At 40.5% G+C, this 26550-nt stretch overlaps 1 protein-coding gene across 1 annotated transcript; it reads left to right on the forward strand.

The window, feature by feature from the left end:
• The first annotated feature begins 849 nt into the window (after nucleotides 1-849).
• On the forward strand, nucleotides 850-26550 carry LOC138364534 (zinc finger protein 493-like). The gene is made up of 2 exons (XM_069324189.1): nucleotides 850-1589; nucleotides 26478-26550. Exons 1-2 carry the CDS (start codon nucleotides 850-852, stop codon nucleotides 26548-26550), a joined length of 813 nt encoding a protein of 270 aa, XP_069180290.1.

Here is a 26550-nt window from a genome sequence, read left to right on the forward strand (position 1 = left end):
AAGTCACTGCACATTCTCTCACGTGTATTATACATATATAAAACGCTGAACTGTAATGCCAATCTTGACCTCAAAAGCTTCATAGAAGGTTGTAACAGAACCCATGAGCACCACACCAGAAATAAATAGTTTTGATATTCCTAGAGTATACGACTTAATCAAACTAGAAATGCTCTTCAAATCAAGGGACCCAGAATGTGGAATGACCTTCCCAACCATGTTAAAGACTGTACCTCTCTCAACCAGTTTAAGATAAAAACGAAGCTATACCTAATAAATTCCCTGTAACCTACCTTACCCCTCTATTGTCAACCCAATGTCTTTGTACTAGCCCTATCTATAAATCCATCACTCTTTGTAAAATCTCTTGTATGTATGTACCTTACCTAAATAAACATTTGATTTGATTTGATTTGATTTGATATATGATCAAGTGCCATGTATTTATTCAGACAAGAACAGCAGCGAACACAAACCAGCGCATGTACGAACGAAAGGGTATGAATGTATAAAATTCTCAGTGAACGAAGTTGTTATCCGAAACTGCAGTCGACGACTTGACCAGTCCCCCTGGCAACACGGGTCCAACGCCATTTTGGCAACAACAACTGTCAGTGTGTCCAGACATGATCATAAAACCTTCACAAGCTGCAGCTATCATTAAGAAGAAGCACCACTATTGACCACCAAGTGCTCACATCAAGTCTAACTCAGGACTAAGACACAACACTCAGGACTTGCGTAACCGTCAACATTGATGCTCCACCGTGACTCTTCTCCCAATATCACAACTCGTGCAGTCATCTGGTGGAGAAAACCTTCACACAAACTGCACCTTTAATGAACAAGATGAAAACTCACCAGTGTCCAGAGTGTGGGAAGAGATTCAGTCAGCTTGGAAGTGTGAAGACTCACATGTTAGTGCATTCAGGAGATAAACCTCATGAGTGTCCAGAGTGTGGAAAGAGATTCAGTCGTCTTGGAATTATGAAATCTCACTTGTTAGTGCATGTGGATGAAAGACCTTTTGAATGTACTGAGTGTGGCAACAAATTTAAAGACCGTAGAACTTTAACACAGCACATGTTAGTGCATTCAGATGATAAACCTCATAAGTGTTCAGAGTGTGGGAAGAGATTCGGTCATCTTCGAAGTGTGAAGGCTCACATGTTAGTGCATGTGGATGAAAGACCTTATGAATGTGCTGAGTGTGGCAAACAATTTAAAGATCGTAGAACTTTAACACAGCACATAATAGTGCATTCAAATGAAAAACCTCATAAGTGTTCAACGTGTAGGAAGAGATTCAGTCGACTTGGAAGTATGAAGACACACTTGTTAGTGCATACAAGTGTTAAACCTCATAAGTGTCCAGAGTGTGGGAAGAGATTCAAACGACTTGGATGTATGAAATCTCACATGTTAGTGCATGTGGATGAAAAACCTTTTGAATGTGCTGAGTGTGGGAACAAATTTAAAGACCATAAAACTTTAACACAGCACATAATAGTGCATTCAAATGATAAACTTCATAAGTGTCCAGAGTGTGGGAAGAGATTCAAACGACTTGGAAATATGAAGACTCACATGTTAGTGCATTCAGGTGATAAACCTCATAAGTGTCCAGAGTGTGGGAAGAGATTCAAACGACTTGGAAATATGAAGACTCACATGTTAGTACATTCAGGTGACACGACCCGTAAGCGGTCCATAGAATTACCCAAATCTACCCAAAAGTACACTAAAGTACACAAATCCTCCTAGCATTACGTAAGTAATGAAGAAATATGGTATATTTACTTACTATAATGTTGGTGCTACACGTAGAACATGATCAAACCTATTTTTACTCTGAAATAATCTAATTTCATAACGAAATTAGACGTAAATATGTGAGAGGTGACGCCATAGGAAGTCCACGGTCCAAGCGACAATTTTGTGGAGCGACTTATCCAATATATATGGTCGCCGGGAGAGTGTTTGCTGCCATATCAGCCTCCTGTACACAGTGATCCAGTCGTCGCATTTCATGGCTCAAATTGTCGCAAATTTAATTGGTGATATTAAGAAGTAGAATGTGTTTTTATAATAATATTTTTCATACACAGCCACTAAATCTTTAATATTTATTAAACAAAACGTGTCTGGAAGTTAAATCAACTCCACAGGACAATAAATTTGTCCTATAAATTATATAAACGCTAGTATCTATAAATTTATAGATACTAGCGTTATTCGTTGGTATGCGTTCGCTATTTAAACTGCTCATGTTCTTTTCGTTCATAGAACACCGAACCCTACACGCTCTTTGATATATTGCTTAATTAACAAATATTCACAAATAAAGATTATATTTGTATATGTTATCAGAAAGGCAGATGTAAAATAGTTTTTGTGAATCCATCAGAGATTATACCTTATTAGAGACGAAAAATATTCATACTTTAAACAAGGCTTCTTGGCTGAGGCTCTCCTTATCGATATGGGAACTACGACCTTTCGAAGATCAATATTAATTTAATCTAGATATTGTAATAAACGAAGTTTTCTATGTCATCATAAAGATAGAAATATAAGCTGCATGTTAATACTTTGACATAAATATAACTGAAGTGAAAGTGAAGATATATGCCTTTTTATAGTTACTTGATGGCTCGCTCAGGGAGTGTGAAGGCCTCTCACAAGCCAATCAATTTTGTAATTAATATACATATATGCAAAGTAACGTCAAAGGTCTTTATTTCAGAATAAAGACAGATGTAGACGATAATGTAAATACATTTCAAGGAAAACATATCTTAAATAAAAGCAAAGATATGGTCAAATAAATAGCCAATACCACACCATCGCCAGTGTCCGGACACATGAACAATCACATTAGGTGAAAGGAAATGTACCCAACCATTTACATTTACGCAACCAGTTTCTGTTCTTATGTTCTTACTTGCATTTATTGAAATTTATCATCATCATCATTTACAGAAAGAAATTAACATAAAAATGTAGTAATTTTAATACACAAAACAGAAGTAGATATGTATGTAAATTATGACGCAGGATAGGATCACTATTGCAGAACTATTCGCATACTTTGCGTCATTATATACAGTACTGGAATGTTAAAAAAATCGCGGAATTCAGAGATAACGCCATCATTGGTGTCCAAGAAAAGTTTAAGTACTTCATTTATAATGATGTGCTGCCCGAAATCTTAGCTAAGTATCTAAAATTTGCTTACTGTAAGTAATTAATAATAATAATAATAATAATAATAATAATAATTCATGCAAATGCTTGTAAAGCTGCCGCCCAGTTGGGTGGGTGTGGAGGACATAACTGTTAAGTTGCCGCCCAGTTGTGTGGGTGGGTGTAGAGCAAAACTAGTAACTGGACGACTCACCATAGATGTAAAGTGCCTAGTATAGTGACTTGTGAGCTTTTTGTTGAATCACTTATGATACAAAGATTATTGATGTGTGTATTTGTGTGGGTGATTGAATATGTATGTGAATGTATATGTATAAATGCAATTGACGATCACGAAACAATGATCATGCGTAATGTATGCGGAAAATTCCATATTTCATTTCTCTGGATTTTCCGCATATGTATATATTTGTACATGTATGTATGATTATGTGTTTTCTGAGGTTGGAAGAAAACGTGCTCAGATTGGGGACTTGTTTATTTTATAATGGTAAATAATAAATTAATATATAATAAATTAATATATAATAAATTAATATATAATAAATTAATATATAATAAATTAATATATAATAAATTAATATATAATAAATTAATTTATTATATAAATTAATAAATAATAAATTAATAAATAATAAAATTATTATTATATAATAAATAATAATAATAACAAATAGTATAATGATAAGCAATTATTTTTAATGAATCAAATAGCTAATTAGGATGAATGATAAATAATTATTGACTAGTGCATAACAATAAAGTATTAAGGAATAATTATAATGAATAATCCTTAATGATAAAGTAGAGATCAATTACAATTAATAACTACATCCATAGGTAGTAAATGAAAGTTGCATTAATTAGACTAATTACAATTCATGGGAATATTTCTTAGCTATCTGCAGGCTTATCACTTTGGGGGTTCCGGCGGAGCACCCCCAGAGATACAGCAAATGCTTAGCATGCTAGAGCAAGTGCCCCTTGAGCACATCTGTGGGCCGTCCCTTTCAAAATTAAAACAGGGGATGCAGAGGATCCCGGGAGGAGGGTGGGCGTTATGTAAGAGCAGCTGCTGGCTTGGGAAGGGGGCCCACGCCGTCTCCGTCCCGGTTTATATAACCTCGGGTCAATGCGCGCGCAGCTTGGGGCGGTTAAAGTCAGCTTCCAGACATACGTTCTCTTCCACTCAGAAAACCCACCGTTTTTGGGAAACAGTGTTCTTATATGTATATATAACATTAATAATTGTGAAGATTGTTATTTGTCTAAAGATTGTCAAAAGATTGTTATTTGCTTAGCTAAACGAACTAGAGAGTTCAGTTCCTGAACCCATTATGTGCCTCTCTAACCCATTACACCACCGCCCACGGGATGGGTATGGGGTGCATAATAAAGAACAAAAATGAAAAATATTAAAAACTTAATTATAAACCACAATATGTTCTATGTCATCAGAAATTCTGAAACATACAGTATATTTTCAAATATTTGCAATTAAAGTTTTTATTTAGGAAATAAGTATTTTAGTTACCCTAGTTAGCTCTGAGAATACACATTCTTGCAGCAAGAATTTCTTCCCACTAATCGGAGAGATGCTAATGAGACCAGTCGCGACCCATTGGACAGGTCATGAACAACAATCAACTACAGCACCATCTGTGTCAGAAGATATTTAAAATGTTCTTGATATCATTGAAATTGTCAATACGAGAGCAGAATACATAAGTTGAGTGATGTCAAAGGAATCATAGTGACTGACCGAGCCCCACTGTAAATATGAAGGCCTTGGCATGCTGTGGAAAGGGAGTGGGAGTCCCTGTGCTACGAATGATATACTTAAGTACTGTAAGATCTCTCACTGATTATGCTGCACCTGTCATTTCTTGTTTTGGTAAAGGTAGGATGGGCAAGTTGGAGAAGGTACAAAATGAAGCCATGAGAATTATCTTAGGATGCCCAAGAAATGCTATGATTGAGATAATGAGGATGGAGTTGAATCTGCAGAGTATTGGGGATAGAATTGCAGATAAATGTAGCCTTTGCCATTAGATTAATGAGAGGTGTGGGAGCTAATGAATTAATCCTCTCGGTTCAAAAGGTGGGAAGTAGTGAACAGTGTATGATGAAGAAAAGAGTATATATGAATACCTTATGTTCTAATGTTATTAATTATGATGTTATTACAGAGTGTATTGTTGTGCCCAAGAGAAAATTCACACCACCATGGGAGGATTGTAATGTAGATGTAGTAATTACTCCCTTGCAAAAGAAAAAAAGTATGTATGAAATAGGAGAGCTGAGGGCAACATATGATTGTATAATTAGGAAATTGCCTACAGAAAACACTCTACGTGTATATTGTGATGGATCAGTAGCTAGGGATGGGAAGGCAGGATGTGGAGTCTTGATCAGGGAGTACACTGACATCGGCACTGTAGATACTGTTATTGGACGCCGCTTAACTGACAATGTCTCTTCAACGCAGGCTGAACTCCAAGGTGTATTAGCAGGATTACAGGAAGTAGTCAAATGTGGTAAAAATGCTTGCTTCTTTATTGACAGCAGAGGAGCGTTAGAGTCTTTAAATAGTAGACGCCCAGTATACCAGAATATTGTGATAGAGTGTAGAGAGAATGTTAAGAAATTAGAAAAAACTGGGTATAAAGAAAAATTAATGTGGATCCCTTCACATGTGGGAATACTGTTGAATGAGGTAGTTGATGACATAGCGAAGAGAGCCACTGAAAAAACTCTTGTTGATGTTGTATGTCAGTTAACCTTGAAACAAATAAAAACAAGAATCAAGATGATCCAAGAGGGTGAAGAAATGATAAAAAGAATGGCAATAGTGGACAGTAGTAAGACACTTAAGAATTATTCAGTAATAAATACAAACTCGTCCTTCACCTATGGCAAAGGAAAGTCTACTTGGAAGGATTCGATTTACATGAGATTAAGATTAGGATACAAATATATCTGGCAATACGGTGTTGATGTCAGTGAAAAAGATAAAGAGTGTAAATTATGTAGTATGCCGCACGCCCACACCTTAGAACATTATGTATTAGAGTGTCAACTTATTGATAACTATAGAAATAAGGAAATAAGTAATGTACCATATCAAATTGTTTATATGTGTAATAATGGTATGATAGACAGTATACTTAGGAGCTACAAGAATTTTGCCCCAAGAGTGTAACAATTAGATGCTGTGCTTACTATATTAACCTGCAATGTTAAATGGGATTCTTGTAATGTTATTTGTCTATTTGTACTTACTGAATTTGTGCGCCCCTTGAGGGACTTGAAGTAGAGGGGGTAGAAATAGCCTAAGGTACTCTATCCCTTTGAGATGTATTTCTGTCTTGTCTCAATAAATATGCTTGAACTTGAACTGTAAATATTTGTGGCTTCCTGACCATAAATTTACCGCCGCAGTCGAGGGTAAGAGACCGGATGTACCCATATACAAGCCGCACTAGCTATTAGTTCATATAAGCTGACAACTTACCCAGATAAACATTACTTCCTAATTATATATATATGCAAATAATACAACTGAAATGTTTAAAACGTGATTATATATATGTATCATGTGGACAGTTTTTAATGTAATTTTTTCTCCTGATATTCGGGTTCTTTATTATGCTTCATCTTGAGGCAAAGCCCAACACCTTACGCCATATTGATGCTCTGTCCACAGATCATTCTCTCTCTCTCAAATCATATACATTTATGGTTTCCTACACCGCCCCACGGGTGCAGCTGCAAGTGCAGTTGCCTCTACCCATCAGACAGAACTATTTGCCTTGCTTGTTACACTAAAATGTGTACAAGTGTGTGTGTCTATGTATGTATTAACACGATGAGAACGGGGTGAGAATAGCTTGAGCTACCTCATCCCTTTGTGTGTATTTTACCTCAATAAACTTATTTCAATTTCAATTCAAGTCTCCAAACTTGATGCATTAATTGTAAGTGATTTTCTACCATCCTGCATTAATTGTAAGTGATTTCTATCATCCTTAATTGCGTGCAACTCTCTAAGACACAATTGTAACATGACCGTGTCTGAAGCTAGACAGAGAAAACACAACATTATTAGTGATGGTAACATAATCCATTTCATGTGAATTCCATCTTCGTTGACCTCCGAAACTTGAGGAATGGTCCAGAAAATAGCTACTAAAGTTTAAGTCAAGTGTGAAGATACTTTAGTTGATACTTAGATACTTCCAATAAGTGTAAACATAAGTGCTGACGATGCTACCTTCATCTATTCAGACCCCAACCCAAACGCACTATATAATAATGAAAATAACAGATTTAAAAAGTCTACTCATGGATGTAAACTAACAAACTCACATTAAACATAAAAAAGACCAACTACTATTTTTGTTCGGAAGTAAATCCTGAAACCAAATTCAAATTCAGATAGACAATGTTAACATTAGCAATAATGATTATGGAAAGTTCCTTGACCTATACATAGACAAGAGACTGAACTTCAGCATCCACATACAACACATATGTGGGTGGTGTGAGAGAGAGAGAGTGAGAGAGTATTCACTTAGTTGTGCAGGCGCGGGTTGAACTCTGCACATTCGGCCCGTCTCTCAACTGTCAATCAACTATTACTAACTACTGACTAACTAATTTTTTTCTCTCTCGCGCACACACACACACACACACACACACACACACACACACACACACACACACACACACACACACACACACACACACACACACACACACACACACACAGACTCACACACACCTGGTTGAGCTAGGAATTATCACCCCCAAAAAAGAACTGGGAAACAAAGGGCTGGCGTACCGAAAGGGAGACTATGAGGAGATGAATAAATTCCTATGGGATATACATTGGGACACAGAACTCGGAACCAAGTCCGTACAAGACATGATGGACTATGTCACCCAAAAATGTCAGGAGGCTGTAAGCAGGTTTGTCCCAGCCCGACAGGAAAAACAGAGAAGCAAAGGAAGAATCCATGGTTTAATAGGGAATGTATGAAAGCAAAGGAACTGAACAAAAAGGCATGGAGGATGTATACCATGCAAGGTGATGGAGAAGATTGTGAGAAAAAACCTAGTAACACATCTGGAGAGAAGAAACTTCGTGACAGCCCATCAACATAGGTTCAGGGAAGGTAAATCTTGCCTTACAGGCTTGATAGAATTCTACGATCAGGTGACAAAGATTAAGCAAGAAAGAGAAGGATGGGCGGACTGCATTTTTTTGGACTGTCGGAAAGCCTTTGACACAGTACCCCATAAAAGGTTGATGCATAAGCTGGAGAAACAGGCAGGAGTAACTGGTAGGGTGCTCCAGTGGACAAGGGAGTACCTAAGCAATAGGAAGCAGAGAGTTATAGTGAGGGGTGAGACCTCAGAATGGCGTGAAGTCACCAGTGGAGTCCCACAGGGCTCTGTGCTTGGACCTATCCTGTTTCTGATATACGTAAATGATCTCCCAGAGGGTATAGACTCATTCCTCTCAATGTTTGCTGACGACGCCAAAATTATGAGAAGGATTAAGACAGAGGAGGACAGCTTGAGGCTTCAAGAAGACCTGGACAAGCTGCAGGAATGGTCGAACAAATGGCTGTTAGAGTTAAACCCAAGCAAATGTAATGTAATGAAGATAAGGGTAGGAAGCAGGAGACCAGATACAAGGTATCACTTGGGAGATGAAATACTTCAAGAGTCAGAGAGAAAGACCTGGGGGTTGATATCACGCCAGACCTGTTCCCTGAAGCTTATATCAAGAGGATAACATCAGCAGCATATGCCAGGTTGGCTAACATAAGAACGGCCTTTAGAAACTTGTGTAAGGAATCTTTCAGAACATTATATACCACATATGTCAGACCAATCCTAAAGTATGCGGCTCCAGCATGGAGTCCATATCTACTCAAGCATAAGACTAAACTGGAAAAGGTTCAAAGGTTTGCCACCAGACTAGTACCCGAGCTGAGAGGTATGAGCTACGAGGAGAGACTACGGGAATTGAACCTCACTTCGTTGGAAGACAGAAGAGTTAGGGGGGACATGATCACCACATTCAAGATTCTCAAGGGAATCGACAGGGTTGATAAAGACAGGCTATTTAACACAAGGGGCACACGCACTAAGGGACACAGGTGGAAACTGAGTGCCCAAATGAGCCACAGAGATATTAGAAAGAACTTTTTTAGTGTCAGAGTAGTTGACAAATGGAATGCATTAGGAAGTAATGTGGTGGAGGCTGACTCCATACACAGTTTCAAGTGTAGATATGATAGAGCCCAATAGGCTCAGGAACCTGTACACCTGTTGATTGACGGTTGAGAGGCGGGACCAAAGAGCCAGAGCTCAACCCCCGCAAGCACAATTAGGTGAGTACAACTAGGTGAGTACACACACACCAGGAAGCAACCCGTAGCAACTGTCTAATTTCCAGGTACCTATTTACTGCTCGGTGACATCACATTAACATTTACAGAGAGTAGGGAATTAATTAGGTATCTGGGAGCTAGTTAACTGTTGTGGGATGTATATCTTGAGGTACTGTATGCAGTTTTCACAACAGAACAATGTATAATCATTTCATTGTATACAACACATTGAGAAAGAATAAAGGTTAGATCCGAAAATTATTGTGTGGCTCTCTCATGACTTGTTTCCGGCGCGAAGAGTTGTGAATTTACATGAAAATGTACCAACAAAATCTTGTTACATAGCAGTAGGAGTAACATTTACTCCCTAGGTCCACGAGTCTAGAACGCTGTCCACTCGGCCACCACCTCCCTTATGAGAGGGAGAGAGTGAGTGTGTGTGTGTCTGTTTGTACTCACTTAATTGTGCTTGCGGGTGTTGAGCTCTGGCTCTTTGGTCCCGCCTCTCAACTGTCAATCAACTGATGTACAGATTCCTGAGCCTACTGGGCCCTATCATATCTACATTTGAAACTGTGTATGGAGTCAGCCTCCACCACATTACTGCCTAATGCATTACATCTGTTAACTACTTTGATACTGAAAAAGTTCTTTCTAACGTCCCTCTGGCTCATTTGGGTACTCAGTTTCCATCTGTGTCCCCTTGTTTGCGTACCACCCGTGTTAAACAGTTTATCTTTATCTACCTTGTTAATTCCTCTGAGAATTTTGTAGGTAGTGATCATGTCTCCCCTTACTCTTCTGCCTTCTAGTGTCGTGAGGTGCTTTTCTCGCAGCCTTTCTTCGTAGTTCATGCCTCTTAGTTCTGGGACTAGCCTAGTGCCATATTTCTGAACTTTTTCAAGCTTCGCCTTGTGCTTGACAAGGTACGGACTCCATGCTAGGGCCGCATACTCCAGGATTGGTCTTACATATTTGGTATAGACGGTTCTGAATGATTCCTTACACAGGTTCCTGAAGGCTGTTCTGATGTTAGCCAGTCTCGCATAATCACACACTCACGTACGTGTGTGTGTGTGTGTGTGTGTGTGTGTGTGTGTGTGTGTGTGTGTGTGTGTGTGTGTGTGTGTGTGTGTGTGTGTGTGTGTGTGTGTGTGTGTGTGTGTGTGTGTGTGTGTGTGTGTGTGTGTGTGTGTGTATGCGTGTGTAAAATATACACTGAGGACAGGCAGCTTGTGCATGTCTATTCGTTAGGTGTATATCGAGGTCCACCTCCAAGGTCGAACTACTGACCTCCACATTCACCCTGGGCACAAGTAGTCTCGAACCACTAACCCTAGGAGCAGGAGACAGTTGTTCTATTAACTACTTTACCTACAGCATAAAGAAGAATTCCAGAAACAAGAAATAGCAGTTGTTAACTGCTTCTGAATCCTTCCTCGAATGTAGATGTTGCAAGGTTCTTTGAGTATGCAAGTTAACAATAAAGAACTAGATACAAATTAAACGTGTTATAAAATATGTGTATGTGACATATATTCATATAAGCACAGACGTTGCGGTATTCAGAGTAAGGACAGTTTTCCCTCAGACCCATGCTCACAGTTCCTAGAAACCAAGACAATTTAGTAATCATGCGCAACTGCGGCAACTCTTACCGAGTCCATTTTGAACAAAACATTTACAAATTTATTGAACGTTTGATAAAGAATTGTCTCTGAATTTACGTATCTTTTCGAATAATTTTTAATAGTGCGAATAATTTTGTTGACAGTTTACATTTGGTCAGGTCTACATCAGCAGATAATGAAAATTCAACTGAGATACTTATAGCCGAGTCTAAGCCGAGAAGTAGTAACATCTAGGAGTCTGCTGATTTTGTTGGATGATCTATAGATGGTGTAGTAATTTAGCTCAACCCAACACTTAAACAACGAAATGAAAATATTGTTGACAACCAAGTTGACATTCCCTCACAGCTTAATATACATGCATCCCATATTTTACGCTACCGAGTACATACAAGCAAAATATATATACAGGCATTAAGTGTGCAAGTTAGCTGGTAAAATACACTTCTTGATGAGTATGGAGTATAAATGAACTCATTGTGTACCCTATATTCACAGGATGAGTATAGGGTACACAATAAACTACCACTCACATCATGGGTATGGGTTCCACAAGAAACTATCGGAGAGCAGAGTATGGAAAGCAAAGTAAACAAAGATTCACACGATGAGAAAGGGTTGCACAATGTCCTTGGTCTCTTGGTCGTGGAATTGCCATAGGTCCTCCATGCAACGTTATATGGAGGACCTATGGCAATTCCACGACCAAGAGACGGCTTCCTGAACCTTGCAGGAATCAACCTTACTGAGGACCAAGTCACTCTCCTAAATCTGGGTGAGATGGCCCGGAAAGTGGAGGTGGAGATTCTGTTGGACGACATATTCGACCTCGAGACACAAAAGAAGGTCACCACCAATATATATATGAATTCATATATATATGAATTCTCATATATATATATATATATATTAGTATATTTTGGTAGCAGTCTTTCCTGTAGACATATATTATTAAATATGACCAAAAAAGAAAGATTAATAATTCTAACACGAATTTTCTCAATCTTTCGGACATTTCTTTTCACTGTTGGTGGTAATTCAAAAATCAATTCTCCAAAATTCATTTTTATTTCTAGTCTGACGCGACACTTGAGCGCGTTTCGTAAAACTTATTACATTTTCAAAGACTTTAGTTTAAACATACACAACTGAATAGAACTTACACATCTCCGATTTGTTTATATCTACATTTGAGTGAGGTGAATGGGGTGAGGTGGTATTTAATAAGGTATTAATTTCATCAACACACACACCATTTGGTCACCACTTGGTCCGGGAGACATCTCCCGTCACGCAGGGTGCAGTTGCGCCTCCACAGATCTCCAGTATCATCTTTTGATACTGGTAATGGCTCGAAAGGGCCACCACTTACGGGCTATTCATGCCCGTGCCACCTCTTGGGTGGCTTAATCTTCATCAATCAATCAATCATCAACACAAGACAGAACACGAAACAATGGGTATTGAATAGAAGTGATTGTAGAAAGCCTATTGGTCCATATTTCTTGATGCTTCTATATTGGAGCGGAGTCTTGAGGTGGGTAGAATATAGTTGTGCATTAATTGGCTGTTGATTGCTGGTGTTGACTTCTTGATGTGTAGTGCCTCGCAAACGTCAAGCCGCCTGCTATCGCTGTATCTATCGATGATTTCTGTGTTGTTTACTAGGATTTCTCTGGCGATGGTTTGGTTGTGGGAAGAAATTATATGTTCCTTAATGGAGCCCTGTTGCTTATGCATCGTTAAACGCCTAGGAAGAGATGTTGTTGTCTTGCCTATATACTGGGTTTTTTGGAGCTTACAGTCCCCAAGAGGGCATTTGAAGGCATAGACGACGTTGGTCTCTTTTAAAGCGTTCTGTTTTGTGTCTGGAGAGTTTCTCATGAGTAGGGTGGCCGTTTTTCTGGTTTTATAGTAAATCGTCAGTTGTATCCTCTGATTTTTGTCTGTAGGGATAACGTTTCTATTAACAATATCTTTCAGGACCCTTTCCTCCGTTTTATGAGCTGTGGAAAAGAAGTTCCTGTAAAATAGTCTAATAGGGAGTATAGGTGTTGTGTTGGTTGTCTCTTCAGAGGTTGCATGGCGTTTCACTTTCCTTCTTATGATGTCTTCGACGAAACCATTGGAGAAGCCGTTGTTGACTAGGACCTGCCTTACCCTACAGAGTTCTTCGTCGACTTGCTTCCATTCTGAGCTGTGGCTGAGAGCACGGTCGACATATGCGTTAACAACACTCCTCTTGTACCTATCTGGGCAGTCGCTGTTGGCATTTAGGCACATTCCTATGTTCGTTTCCTTAGTGTAGACTGCAGTGTGGAAACCTCCGCTCTTTTCCATGACTGTTACATCTAGAAAGGGCAGCTTCCCATCCTTTTCCATCTCGTAAGTGAAACGCAGCACGGAACTCCGCTCAAATGCCTCCTTCAGCTCCTGCAGATGTCTGACATCAGGTACCTGTGTAAAAATGTCGTCAACATACCTGCAGTATATGGCCGGTTTCAAGTTCATGTCGACTAAGACTTTTTGCTCGATGGTACCCATGTAGAAGTTTGCAAACAGGACACCTAGGGGAGAACCCATGGCGACCCCATCTACTTGCTTATACATGTGCCCATCCGGGCTCAAGAAGGGTGCCTCTTTAGTACAAGCTTGGAGTAGTTTCCTTAGGATATTTTCTGGTATGTCAAGAGGAGTACAGGCTGGATCACGATACACTCTGTCGGCTATCATCCCGATTGTCTCGTCCACTGGTACATTGGTGAATATCACCAATGTACCAGTGGACGAATATCACCAATGTACATATTGGTGAATATCACCAATATGTACTCGTCCTCGGGTACATTGTACCCGAGGTATGATTGTACATGAGGAAGTATTGTACATGAGGAAGTATTGTACACGGGAAGGATTGTACCCGAGAAAGGATTGTACACGAGGAAGGATTGTACACGGGGAAGGATTGTAGCCGAGGAAGGATTGTACCCGAGGAAAGATTGTTCACGAGGAAGGATTGTACACGAGGAAGGATTGTACCCGAGGAAGGATTGTACCCTAGGAAGGATTGTACACGAGGAAGGATTGCACACGAGGAAGGATTGTACACGAGGAAGGATTGTACCCGAGGAAGGATTGTACACGAGGAAGGATTGTACACGAGGAAGGATTGTACCCGAGGAAGGATTGAACATGAGGAAGGATTGTACATGGGGAAGGATTGTAGCCGAGGAAGGATTGTATCCGAGGAAGGATTCTACACGAGGAAGGATAGTACCCGAGGAAGGATTGTACACGGGGAAGGATTGTTCCCGATGAAGGATTGTTTACGAGGAAGGATTGTACCCGAGGAAGGATTGTACACGAGGAAGGATTGTACATAAGGAAGGATTGTACCCGAGGAAGGATTGTACGCAAGAAAGGATTGTACCCGAGGAAGGATCCTACACGAGGAAGGATAGTACCCGAGGAAGGATTGTATTCGAGGAAGGGGAATGATTGTACACGAGGAAGGATTGTACACGACGAAAGATTGTACCCGAGGAAGGATTGTACCCGAGGAAGGATTGTACCCGAGGAAGGATTGTACCCGAGGAAGGATTGTACCATCCCTCCTAAGGCTTTGATTATCATATTAGGTAACTCAAAATCGTATTTTCTTAAATACATAGAACCAGTTTTATATCATAATCTGTGCATAGGTGAACGTGCAGGAAGATAACTTAGGATAGGTTAGGATAGGTTACTTTATGTTAGGCTTGGTTAGGTTTGATTACGTTACGTTTGGTTAGCTTAGATTGGGTTAGGTAAGGTTAGGTTAGGTGGCTGAGCGGACAGAACAATGGACGCGTGAACCTGTGGGCCCGGGTTCGATCCCGGGTGCCGGCGAGAAACAATGGGAAGAGTTTCTTTCACACTGATGCGTCTGTTACCTAGCAGTAAATAGGTACCTGGGAGTTAGTGAGCTGTCACGGGCTGCTTCCTAGGGGTGGAGGTCTGGTCGAGGACCGGGCCGTTGGGACAATAATGCCCCGAAATCATCTCAAGATAACCTCAAGATAGGTTGGGTTGGGTTAGTTTAGATTAGATTACGTTTGGTGAGATTAGGTTAGGTTAGGTTTCGTTAAGATAGGTTATGTTTGGATAAGTTAGGTTAGGTTTGAATATGTTAAGGTTAGCTTAGGTTTTGATAGGTTTGGCTAAGTTAGGTTAGGTTAGGTTTCGTTAAGATAGGTTAGGTTAAGTTGGATTAGGCTCTGTTAGGTTAGGTTAAGTAGGGTTCGGTTGGGTTAGGTTAGGTTAAGATAAATAGGTTAGGTTGGGTTAGGATAGGTTAAGTTAGGTTAGATAACGTTAATTTAGGATAGGCTATCTTAGGTTAAGATAGGTTAGGTTTGGGTTAGGTTAGGTTTGGTTAGGTTCAGCTAGGCTAGGTTAAGTTAGGCTAGGTTAGGTTAGGGTTAAGTTAGGTTTAGTTAGGCTAGTTTTGGTTAGGCTAGTTTTGGTTAGGTTAGGTTAAGTTAGGCTAGGCTAAGTTAGGTTAGGTTAACTTAGGCTTGGTTAGGTTAGGTTTAGTTAGGCTAGGTTAGGTTAGTTTAGGTTTAGTTAGGCTAGGTTAAGTTAGAATAGGTTGTGGGGTTTTGGTTCTATTGGACATTATTAGCATTTTCATCATGAGGGCGAAACTGTCAGAAAGGTGGGATTCGAGCACCGGAAATGAACAAAACACTGTACGAAAAGTTGGAATGTAATCAGTGGGACGTCATGCATAAAGTGCTTTCGTTAATAAACAGTGAAGCGACTGACTTATTAATGAGCATTTGGCCAATATTTCTGTGATTGGATGCAAGATATTATTCAACTGTTATTAGCATAACAGCTGCTCTTCCAGTTTATGAATGGAAATTACAACGTTCATGACTCAAAACTGATGAAACTGACGTAGAGGAGAATGAGTGTGTGAGAGTGGAGTCCAGACACTTGCGGCTAGCCTCATTAAACTTAACAGCCTCATTAATTAACCTTTGTAGGATTAATGATGATCTTATTGGAAGTGTGATAGGCGAGTCGTAGTGGTCACAGTGACCCCATGAAGGAAGACACAGCTCCAATGCTTTTCCTTCAATAAATTTGTGGATGTGAAATGTTTAGTGCCGAATTCTTAGACTTTAGCTCTAATTTCAATAATTGTGAATTAAGGTATTGATTTTCAAAACATGTCCAGATGACAGATTTGGTGTCCAGATGACAGATTTGGTGTCCAGATGACAGATTTGGTGTCCAGATGACAGATTTGGTGTCCAGATGACAGATTTGATGTCCAGATGACAGATTTGGTGTCCAGATGACAGATTTGGTGTCCAGATGACAGATTTGGTGTCCAGATGACAGATTTGGTGTCCAGATGACAGATTTGGTGTCCAGATGACAGATTTGGTGTCCAGATGACAGATTTGGTGTCCAGATGACAGATTTGGTGTCCAGATGACAGATTTGATGCTCTGATAAGGGATTTGATGTCCAGGTGAGGGACTTGATGTTCAAATGACGGATTTGATATTCAGATTACAGATTTGCATACGGGATGTAACCTTTTATTTATAACTAGCAGTACCCGGCCACGCGTTGCTGTGGCTCATCAGCGCAAGTGCGTTGCTGAGCCACAGCAACCTTCCCTGTCCCCCAGTCCTCCCCACCATACCTCGCCCCCCCCCCTCACCCGTCGCCTTGGCCTCCTCACCATTCCCCACTCCACCATCCCGTCTTCCTTCCCCACCATGCCCAACTCCGCTGTCTCTTTGTCCTCCCCCCCATTTTCCATTCCCCCCATCCCCTCGTTCCCACCTCCCAAACTCCCCCGTCCTATCGTCCTTTCCAACCATTACCCCCTCCCTTGTCCCTTCGTCCTCCCCACCATCTCTCACTTCCGTCCCCTCGTCATCCCCACCATTCCCCACTCCCTCGGCCGATGCCTTCCCAAATGATCTTATGTTCCCATCAGAAAATTGGGAACATCAAGTGATCTGATGTTCTCATCACTGAAATATTAGAAAAACAGTTAAAAAATTAAATGAAAATATGAAAAAATAAAAAAAATAAACTATACTCGCGAAATGAACGGTATGGTAAACAACACAGATCAATTCCAACGCAATTCACACAAAATAATGAAATCAAAATGAAAATAAATCAAAATCTATGAAAATTCAGTTTATCAATGCAATCAGAAACATTGAATTTGAATTGTAACATATTTAGTATAGCATGTGAGTGTTGCTCTTACATGCAACAGATGGCGTTGTTTTTCAAGAAAATCATAGTTTTACCTGTCACAGGTGTGTGGCATATGTACTTATACTTACGAAATGAATGGTTTGGTAAACAACACAGCTCAATTCCAACACAATGTCACACAAAATAATTCAATAAAAAATAAAAAAAACATTCTATGAAAATAAAATTTATCAATCCAATCGGAAACATTTAAATGGAATTCGTGACATATTTAGTATAGCGTGCATGATGCTATTATGTGCAACAGATGGCGCTGTTTCTCAAAAACGCCGGTTTTTACCTGTCAGAGGGGTGCGATCTTTATAGCAGGTATTTAAAAAGACGCGCCTATTTGAATGCAACGTTATGTCAAAATTTCAAAGCAATCTGTGAAGAACTTTCGGAGATTACAGCGTGTGTTGCTCTTACGTCCAACACATGGCGCTGTTTTTCCAAATAAGCATGTTTTTTCCTGTCACAGATGAGGCATGTATATAGTAGACTTATAAAAACACGCGCCTATTCAAATGCAACGTTGTGTCAAAATTTCAGAGCAATCGGTAAGAGGTTTCGAAGATTTCCCTCACATGAAGAACACAGTTTTTCAGAAAAAACAGGCTTTTTTTTTTACCGTCACAGACGTGACATCTATATAGTATATATATAAAAACCTGTTCGGATGCGAATGGAACGTCGTGTGAAAATATCAAAGCATTCGGTGAAGAACTTTCGGAGATTAGCGGTTATGCACAAACGAACATTTTCATTTTTATTTATGAAGATGAGTGAAGTACATAACGATTCAAAAAGTCATCAGGGTGGAATAAAACAACAAGATAACAGAAAAATTTGGGAGACCTCAGCAGGATATATTTAATTATGAAGGAATTAATGTCACAAAGAGATGGCTCTTTGACAAGAATTTTGAAACCTATTGACACATCAGTTACATAGGCCGTGTGTTGTTCTTAATGGCATTGTTCCAAAGGCCATGAGTCTATTAATATAGAATACTAAGGATGTCCAAATATACAGCTTTATGGTTTGACTAGTTTCAACTAATGTACAGGTTCCTGAGCCTACTGGATTCTATCATATCTACACGTGAAGCTGTGTATGGAGTCAGCCTCCATCACATCACTTCCTAATGCATTCCATTTGTCCACTACTCTGACATTGAAAAAATTCTTTCTAACATCTCTATGGCTCATTTGGGCACTCAATTTCCACCTGAGTTCCCTAGTGCGTGTGCCCCTTGTGTTAAATAGTCTGTCTTTATCTACCCTATCAATTCCTCTGAGAATCTTGTTTGTGGTGATCATGTCCCCTATAACTCTTCTGTCTCCCAGTGACGTGAGATTTAATTCTGGTAGTCTCTCCTCGTAGCTCATACCCCTCAGTTCTAGTACTAGTCTGGTGGCAATCCTTTGAACCTTTTCCAGTTTAGTCTTATTCTTGACTAGATATGGACTCCATGCCAGAGCCGCATACTCCAGGATTGAGCTGACATATGTGGTATATAATGTTCTGAAAGATTCCTTACACAAGTTTCTAAAGGCCGTTCTTATGTTAGCTAACCTGGCATATGCCGCTGATGTTATTCTCTTGATATGAGCTTCAGGGGACAGGACCGGCGTGATATCAACCCCCAGATCTTTCTCTCTCTCTGTCTCTTGAAGTATTTCATCTCCCAAATGATACTTTGTATCTGGTCTCCTGCTCCCTACACCTATCTTCATTACATTATATTAGCTTGGATTAAACTCTAACAACCATTTGTTCGACCATTCCTTCAGCTTGTCCAGGTCTTCTTGAAGCCTCAAGCTGTCCTCCTCTGTCTTAATCTTTCTCATAATTTTGGCGTCGTCAGCAAACATTGAGAGGAATGAGTCTATACCTTCTGGGAGATCGTTTACATATAATAGAAACAGGATAGGTCCGAGTACATAGCCCTGTGGGACTCCACTGGTGACCTCACACCAATCTGAGGTCTCACCCCTCACTGCAACTCTCTGCTTCCTATTGCTTAGGTACTCCCTTATCCACTGGAGCGCCCTACCAGTTACTCCTGCCTGTTTCTCCAGCTTATGCATCAGCCTTTTATGGGGTACTGTGTCAAAGGCTTTCCGACAGTCCAAAAAATGCAGTCCGCCCATCCTTCTCTTTCGTGCTTATTCCTTGTCAACTGATCGTAGAATTCTATTAAGCCTGTAAGGCAAGATTTACCCTCCCTGAACCCATGTTGATGGGTTGTCACGAAGTCTCTTCTCTCCAGATGTGTTACTAGGTTCTTTCTCAAGATCTTCTCCATCACCTTGCATGGTATACAAGTTAAGAACACTGGTCTGTAGTTCAGTGCCTCTTGTCTGTCACCCTTTTTGTATATTGCGACTACATTAGCCGTCTTCCATATTTCTGGTAGGTCTCCCGTTTCCAGTGACCTATACACTATGGAGAGTCGCAAACAAAATGTTCCTACTCACTCTTTCAATATCTATGGTGAGAATCCGTCCGGCCCAACAGATTTTCTCACGTCCAGCTCCAACAGGTGCCTCATGACCTCACCTCTTGTAATTTCGAACCTTTCCAAGGTCACCTGATTTGCTGCCACCTCTCCTAACATCGTGACCTCTCCTTGTTCTATTGTAAAGACCTCCTGCAACCTCTTGTTGAGTTCTTCACAAACCTCTTTGTCACTCTCTGTGTACCTGTCCTCTCCCGTTCTAAGTTTCATCACCTGTTCCTTCACTGTTGTTTTCCTCCTGATGTGACTGTGTAGTAGCTTTGGTTCGGTCTTGGCTTTATTTGCTATACCTATTTATACCTTTTCTCAGCTTCTCTTCTCACACTGACATACTCGTTCCTGGTTCTCTGGTATATCTCTCTACTTTCTGGTGTTCTGTTATATTGGAAGTTCCTCCATGCCCTTTTGTTCAGCTCCTTTGCTTTCATACATTCCCTATTAAACCAAGGATTCTTCCTTTGCTTCTCTGTTTTTTCCTGTCGGGCTGGGACAAACCTGCTTACAGCCTCCTGACATTTTTGAGTGACATAGTCCATTATGTATTGTACGAAATTAGTTCAGAGTTCTGTGGCCCATGGTATATCCCTTAGGAAATTATTCATCTCCTCATTGTTTCCCTTTCGGTACACCATCCCTTTGTTTCCCAGTTCTTTTTTTGGGGGAGATAATTCCTAGCTCAACCAGGTGCTCAAAGCTCAATACACTATGATCACTCATTCCCAAGGGGGCTTTCAACTTAACTTCCCTCATATCCGACTCATTAAGGGTAAATTTCAGATCAAGCATGGCTGGTTCATCCTCTCCTCTCATTCTTGTTGGTCCCTTGACATGTTGACTTAGAAAGTTTCTTGTTGCCACGTCCAGCAGCTTAGCTCTCCGTGTGTCTGGGCCTCCATGTGAGTCTCTGTTCTCCCACTCTATCTTCCCGTGGTTGAAGTCTCCCATGATTAGTAGTCTGGATCCGTTCCTACTAGCCACAGAAGCTGCTCTCTATTATATTAATGGTGGCCATGTTGTATCTATCATATTCCTGTCTGGGTCTTCTGTCATTTGGTGGCGGGTTAGATATGACTACTACTATAATTTTCTGTCCTCCAGTTGCTATGGTGCCTGATATGTAGTCACTGAATTCTTCACAGCCCTGATTAACCATCTCTTCAAAACTCCAACCTTTTCTTATCAGCAAAGCAACACCACCTCCTCCTCCTCTCCCTTCTCTCTCCTTCCTCACTACATAGTAGTCCTGTGGAAACACTGCATTTGTTATGGTTTTCGTTAGCTTTGTTTCTGTGAGTGCTATTATGTCTGAGTTTTCTTCTAGTTCCCATTCTCCAAGTTCACTTGTTTTATTTGTAATTCCATCTATGTTAGTGTACATTGCCTTGAAGCTCACTTTCTTCTGATCATTTTCTTGTTCCCTTCTTAGTGAGCGTTTTGCTGGTGGAAGAAGCTGTTCTCTGGGTGTGAAGATCTGTGAGGTGGTTTGCAGGGTCTTAGAGGATTTTGGGGTGGGGATGGGGGTTCAAGGGAAGGGGGGACAGATAGGGTATGGGGTAAGGTGATTGGGGGGACATGAAGGATATGGGGTGAGGGGGGAGGAGTGATAAGGAGGGTATGGGATGAAGGGGGAGGGGGGACAGGGGGGAAAGGCTGAAGGGGGGACATGGTGGGAATGGGGGAGGGGAGACAGGGTTGGAATGGGGTGGGGGAGAGGGAGGGTTGGGTGAGCATTTGAGAGGGGGGCAGGTAGGGTGAGAGGAAGGGAGGGTTTCTATGCAGAGGAGAGTGGTGGTGTTGCCCTCCCCTCTGGTGTTGCTGGGATGCTGGTTGTGGGTTCCCCTCTTGTCTCTGGGACTGTTGTGTTGGGGAGTGGGATTTCCTGGTTTACACTTCTCTCCCTGCGCTTCCTCCTTGCCTCTGCTGCCCTGTCCCTCTCTAGGAATAATTTTTTGTATTCCTCCACATACTGCAGATGACTCTTCCTTTCTCAAATATCCTCCTTCATGGACTTGTTTGCAAACACCCCCTTTACCAGTTGGTTTCTGTCCTTGTTGTACCAGCCCAACCTGAAAACCTTCTCATTGTTTTGTTCAGCCCCTTCCATCTGTAACCCCTTCAGTATCCCATGTACTGCCTCTCTGTCCTTGCTATTCCATTCCTGCCTATTGGATCCTTCCTGTTCTTTGTTGCCTACAACTACCGCTGATCTTTTTCCTTCCAGCAGCTGACTGGTGCACCTTGCTGCTTCCTGTGAGGTAGTTGCTTGCATGGCCACCTCCCTCACTGTGTCCATTGCTTCTGAGCTCTTTCTCAGTATTTTCGCAAATGTTTCAGGTACAGAGGCATTTCCTTCCAATGCAACATATCCACCTTCCTTTTGGATGATAATCTGATGCGCAGCCTCTTTATTTTTCTCTGTGAGGGATTTGATCTCCTCCCTTGTTGATGTCAGCTCGCTTTGCAGTTTGTTAATTGTAATCCTCATTTCATGCATCTCCCACCCGAATTCTTCCAAAACTTGGGCTAACATTTGGTCGTTTGGTCGCTTTGACTATTCCCTGTGTCCCATTTGCGTTTTCCTGCCATCTTGTCCCTTTCCCCTGATATGTTTTGATAGAGTTAGGCAAGGGTGGGGGGGGGGGGCAGAGAGAGAGAGAGAGAGAGAGAGAGAGTGTGTGTGTGTGTGTGTGTGGGTGTGAGTGTAATTACCTAAGTGTAGTTACAGGATGAGAGCTATGCTCATGGTGTTCCGTCTTCCCAGCACTCTTTGTAATATAATGCTTTGAAACTACTGACGGTCTTGGCCTCCACCACCTTCTCACCTAACTTGTTCCAACCGTCTACCACTCTGTTTGCGAAAGTGAATTTTGTTATATTTCTTCGGCATCTGTGTTTAGCTAGTTTAAATCTATGATCTCTTGTTCTTAAAGTTCTAGGTCTCAGGAAATCTTCCCTATCGATTTTATCAATTCCTGTTACTATTTTGTATGTAGTGATCATATCACCTCTTTTTCTTCTGTCTTCTAGTTTTGGCATATTTAATGCCTCTAACCTCTCCTCGTAGCTCTTGCCCTTCAGTTCTGGGAGCCACTTAGTAGCATGTCTTTGCACCTTTTCCAGTTTGTTGATGTGCTTCTTAAGATATGGGCACCACACAACCGCTTCATATTCTAGCTTTGGCCTAACAAAAGTCGTGAACAATTTCTTTAGTATATCGCCATCCATTTATTTAAAACCAATTCTGAAGTTAGAAAGCGTGGCATAGTGTATTGGTGAGGTGTGTGTGTGTGCTTGTGTGTGTGTGTGTGTGTGTACTCACCTAGTTGTACTCACCTAGTTGTGCTTGCGGGGGTTGAGCTCTGGCTCTTTGGTCCCGCCTCTCACCCGTCAATCAACAGGTGTACAGGTTCCTGAGCCTATTGGGCTCTATCATATCTACACTTGAAACTGTGTATGGAGTCAGCCTCCACCACATTACTTCCCAATGCATTCCATTTGTCAACCACTCTGACACTAAATAAGTTCTTTCTAATATCTCTGTGGCTCACTTGGGCACTCAGTTTCCACCTGTGTCTCCTTGTGCGTGTGCCCCTTGTGTTAAATAGACTGTCTTTATCAACCCTGTCGATTCCCTTGAGAATCTTGAATGTGGTGATCATGTCCCCCTCCTAACTCTTCTGTCTTCAACAAAGTGAGGTTTAATTCCCGTAGTCTCTCCTCGTAGCTCATACCTCTCAGCTCGGGTACTAGTCTGGTGGCAAACCTTTGAACCTTTTCCAGTTTAGTCTTATGCTTGACTAGATATGGACTCCATGCTGGAGCCGCATACTCCAGGATTGGTCTGACATATGTGGTATATAATGTTCTGAAAGATTCCTTACACAAGTTTCGAAAGGCCGTTCTTATGTTAGCCAACCTGGCATATGCTGCTGATGTTATCCTCTTGATATGAGCTTCAGGGGACAGGTCTGGCGTGATATCAACCCCCAGGTCTTTCTCTCTCTCTGTCTCTTTAAGTACCTCATCTCCCAAATGATACCTTGTATCTGGTCTCCTGCTTCCTACCCCTATCTTCATTACATTACATTTGCTTGGGTTAAATTCTAACAGCCATTTGTTCGACCATTCCTGCAGCTTGTCCAGGTCTTCTTGAAGCCTCAAGCTGTTCTCCTCTGTCTTAATCCTTCTCATAATTTTGGCGTACACACACACAATAATATTTGTGTGTGTGTGTGTGTGTGTGTACTCACCTATTTGTACTCACCTATTTGTGCTTGCGGGGGTGAGCTCTGGCTCTTTGGTCCCGCCTCTCAACTGTCAATCAACTGGTGTACAGATCCCTGAGCCTACTGGGCTCTATCATATCTACATTTAAAACTGTGTATGGAGTCTGCCTCCACCACATCACTGCCTAATGCATTCCATCCGTTAACTACTCTGAGACTGAAAAAGTTCCTTCTAACGTCTCTGTGGCTCATGTGGGTACTCATTTTCCACCTGTGTCCCCTTGTTCGCATCCCACCAGTGTTGAATAGTTTATCCTTGTTTACCCGGTCGATTCCTCTGAGGATTTTGTAGGTTGTGATCATGTCTCCCCTTACTCTTCTGTCTTCCAGTGTCGTAAGATGCATTTCCCGCAGCCTTTCCTCGTAACTCATGCCTCTTAGTTCTGGGACTAGTCTAGTGGCATACCTTTGGACTTTTTCCAGCTTCGTCTTGTGCTTGACAAGGTACGGGCTCCATGCTGGGGCCGCATACTCCAGGATGTGTGTGTGTGTGTGTGTGTGTGTGTGTGTGTGTGTGTGTGTGTGTGTGTGTGTGTACTCACCTAGTTGTACTCACCTAGTTGTGTTTGCGGGGGTTGAGCTCTGGCTCTTTGGTCCCGCCTCTCAACCGTCAATCAACAGGTGTTGATTGTGTGTGTGTGTGTGTGTGTGTGTGTGTGTGTGTGTGTGTGTGTGTGTGTGTGTGTGTGTGTGTGTGTGTGTGTGTGTGTGTGTGTGTGTGTGTGTGTGAAAATCACGAAAATTAACACGTGATGAAAAATAAGACAGTGTCAGACCACGGAGGAAGAATTGAAACAGGAATTTCCTTAAGTACTTTCGTATAATAATACATCTTCAGAAGGAATGATTTACAAGTCAAGCATTGGACATATATATATATAGGCAGGAGTGAGAGGTGAACTGAGGTGAAGTACAATGAAAAATGAATGGGAATTAGGTGGATATAAATATGAGCCGCATAAGAACTGCAGAAGACCTATTGGCCCATACGAGGCAGCTCCCATTTATACCCACTAATGGTTTATGGGCGCATAAATTAAGAGCTGCATCAATAGGCCCATACATGGATAATAATAGCATAAGATAGTAAATATTTACACTGAATTAGTGAGACAAATGTGTATCAATGATCCTATTCAAATCACCTTTTAATTGATCTATCAAAAATGGATCTAAGTTATATAAACCACTGCTAATGTTCAAATTACATTCTTTTGTAATCTGTATTAAAGCAAATTCAATTATGTTCCAATTGAAAGGGGTTTTACAATTTGTTATTGAAGAAGCCATCTCCCAATCAATTTGGTGATAATTTTCTGACAAATGAACAAACAAAGCATTAGATAATTGGCCATGTCTTACAGAGTATTTATGTTGCTAAATTCTACATTTCAAATCTTTAGATGTTTGCCCAACATAGAACCTATTACAGTCTTTACAAGATATTTTATAAATGACACAATTATCACTACGAAGGCTGTTTCTAACTAATAGTTTTCCAAAAGTATTTTTGTGTTTACCTAAAAGTATATTTTCAAAAGTATATATATATATATATATATATATATATATATATATATATATATATATATATATATATATATATATATATATATATATATATATATATATATGTTGTACCTAGTAGCCAGAACGTCGTACTCGGCCTACTATGCAAGGACCGAATTGCCTAATATGCCAAGTTTTCCTAAAGTTATATATTTTTCAATATTTTTTTCTTATTAAATGATAAAGCTATCCATTTCATTATGTATGAGTTCATTTATTTTATATTTGAGTTAAAAATAATGTAGATATATGACCGAACCTAACCAACCCTACCTAACCTATCCTAACCTATCTTAACATAACCTAAACTAACACGATTAAGTCAATAATTTATGTTCTTAATATAATATAATAATAATAATTCAAATAAGCTAATTGGAAACAATTTATTGAAAAAAAAAAGAAAATCTCTCGGCCTATTAGGAAATCGGGCCTTGCATAGTAGGCCGACAAGCGTGTTCTGGCTACTAGGTACGACATATATATATATATATATATATATATATATATATATATATATATATATAAATGGCTAATATATAGATTACGGCTTCTATCCCTCTAACAAATATTCTTGCATCAGGGTTGAGCTGAAAGAGGAGTTCTCCAAAAGTCATGTTCGTTCTCATGGTGAAGAAAAAAGTGAATTACTATAA

The sequence above is a fragment of the Procambarus clarkii genome, chromosome 13 (assembly GCF_040958095.1).
Source record: "Procambarus clarkii isolate CNS0578487 chromosome 13, FALCON_Pclarkii_2.0, whole genome shotgun sequence".
NCBI classification, from domain to species: Eukaryota; Metazoa; Arthropoda; class Malacostraca; order Decapoda; family Cambaridae; genus Procambarus; species Procambarus clarkii.

Coding starts and splice junctions, on each gene's coding strand:
- LOC138364534 (XM_069324189.1), top strand. CDS start 850: ATGAAAACTCACCAGTGTCCAGAGTGTGGGAAGAGATTCAGTCAGCTT. Junction 1,590..26,477: donor GGAAATATGAAGACTCACAT/GTTAGTGCATTC, acceptor TTCTTGCATCAG/GGTTGAGCTGAAAGAGGAGT.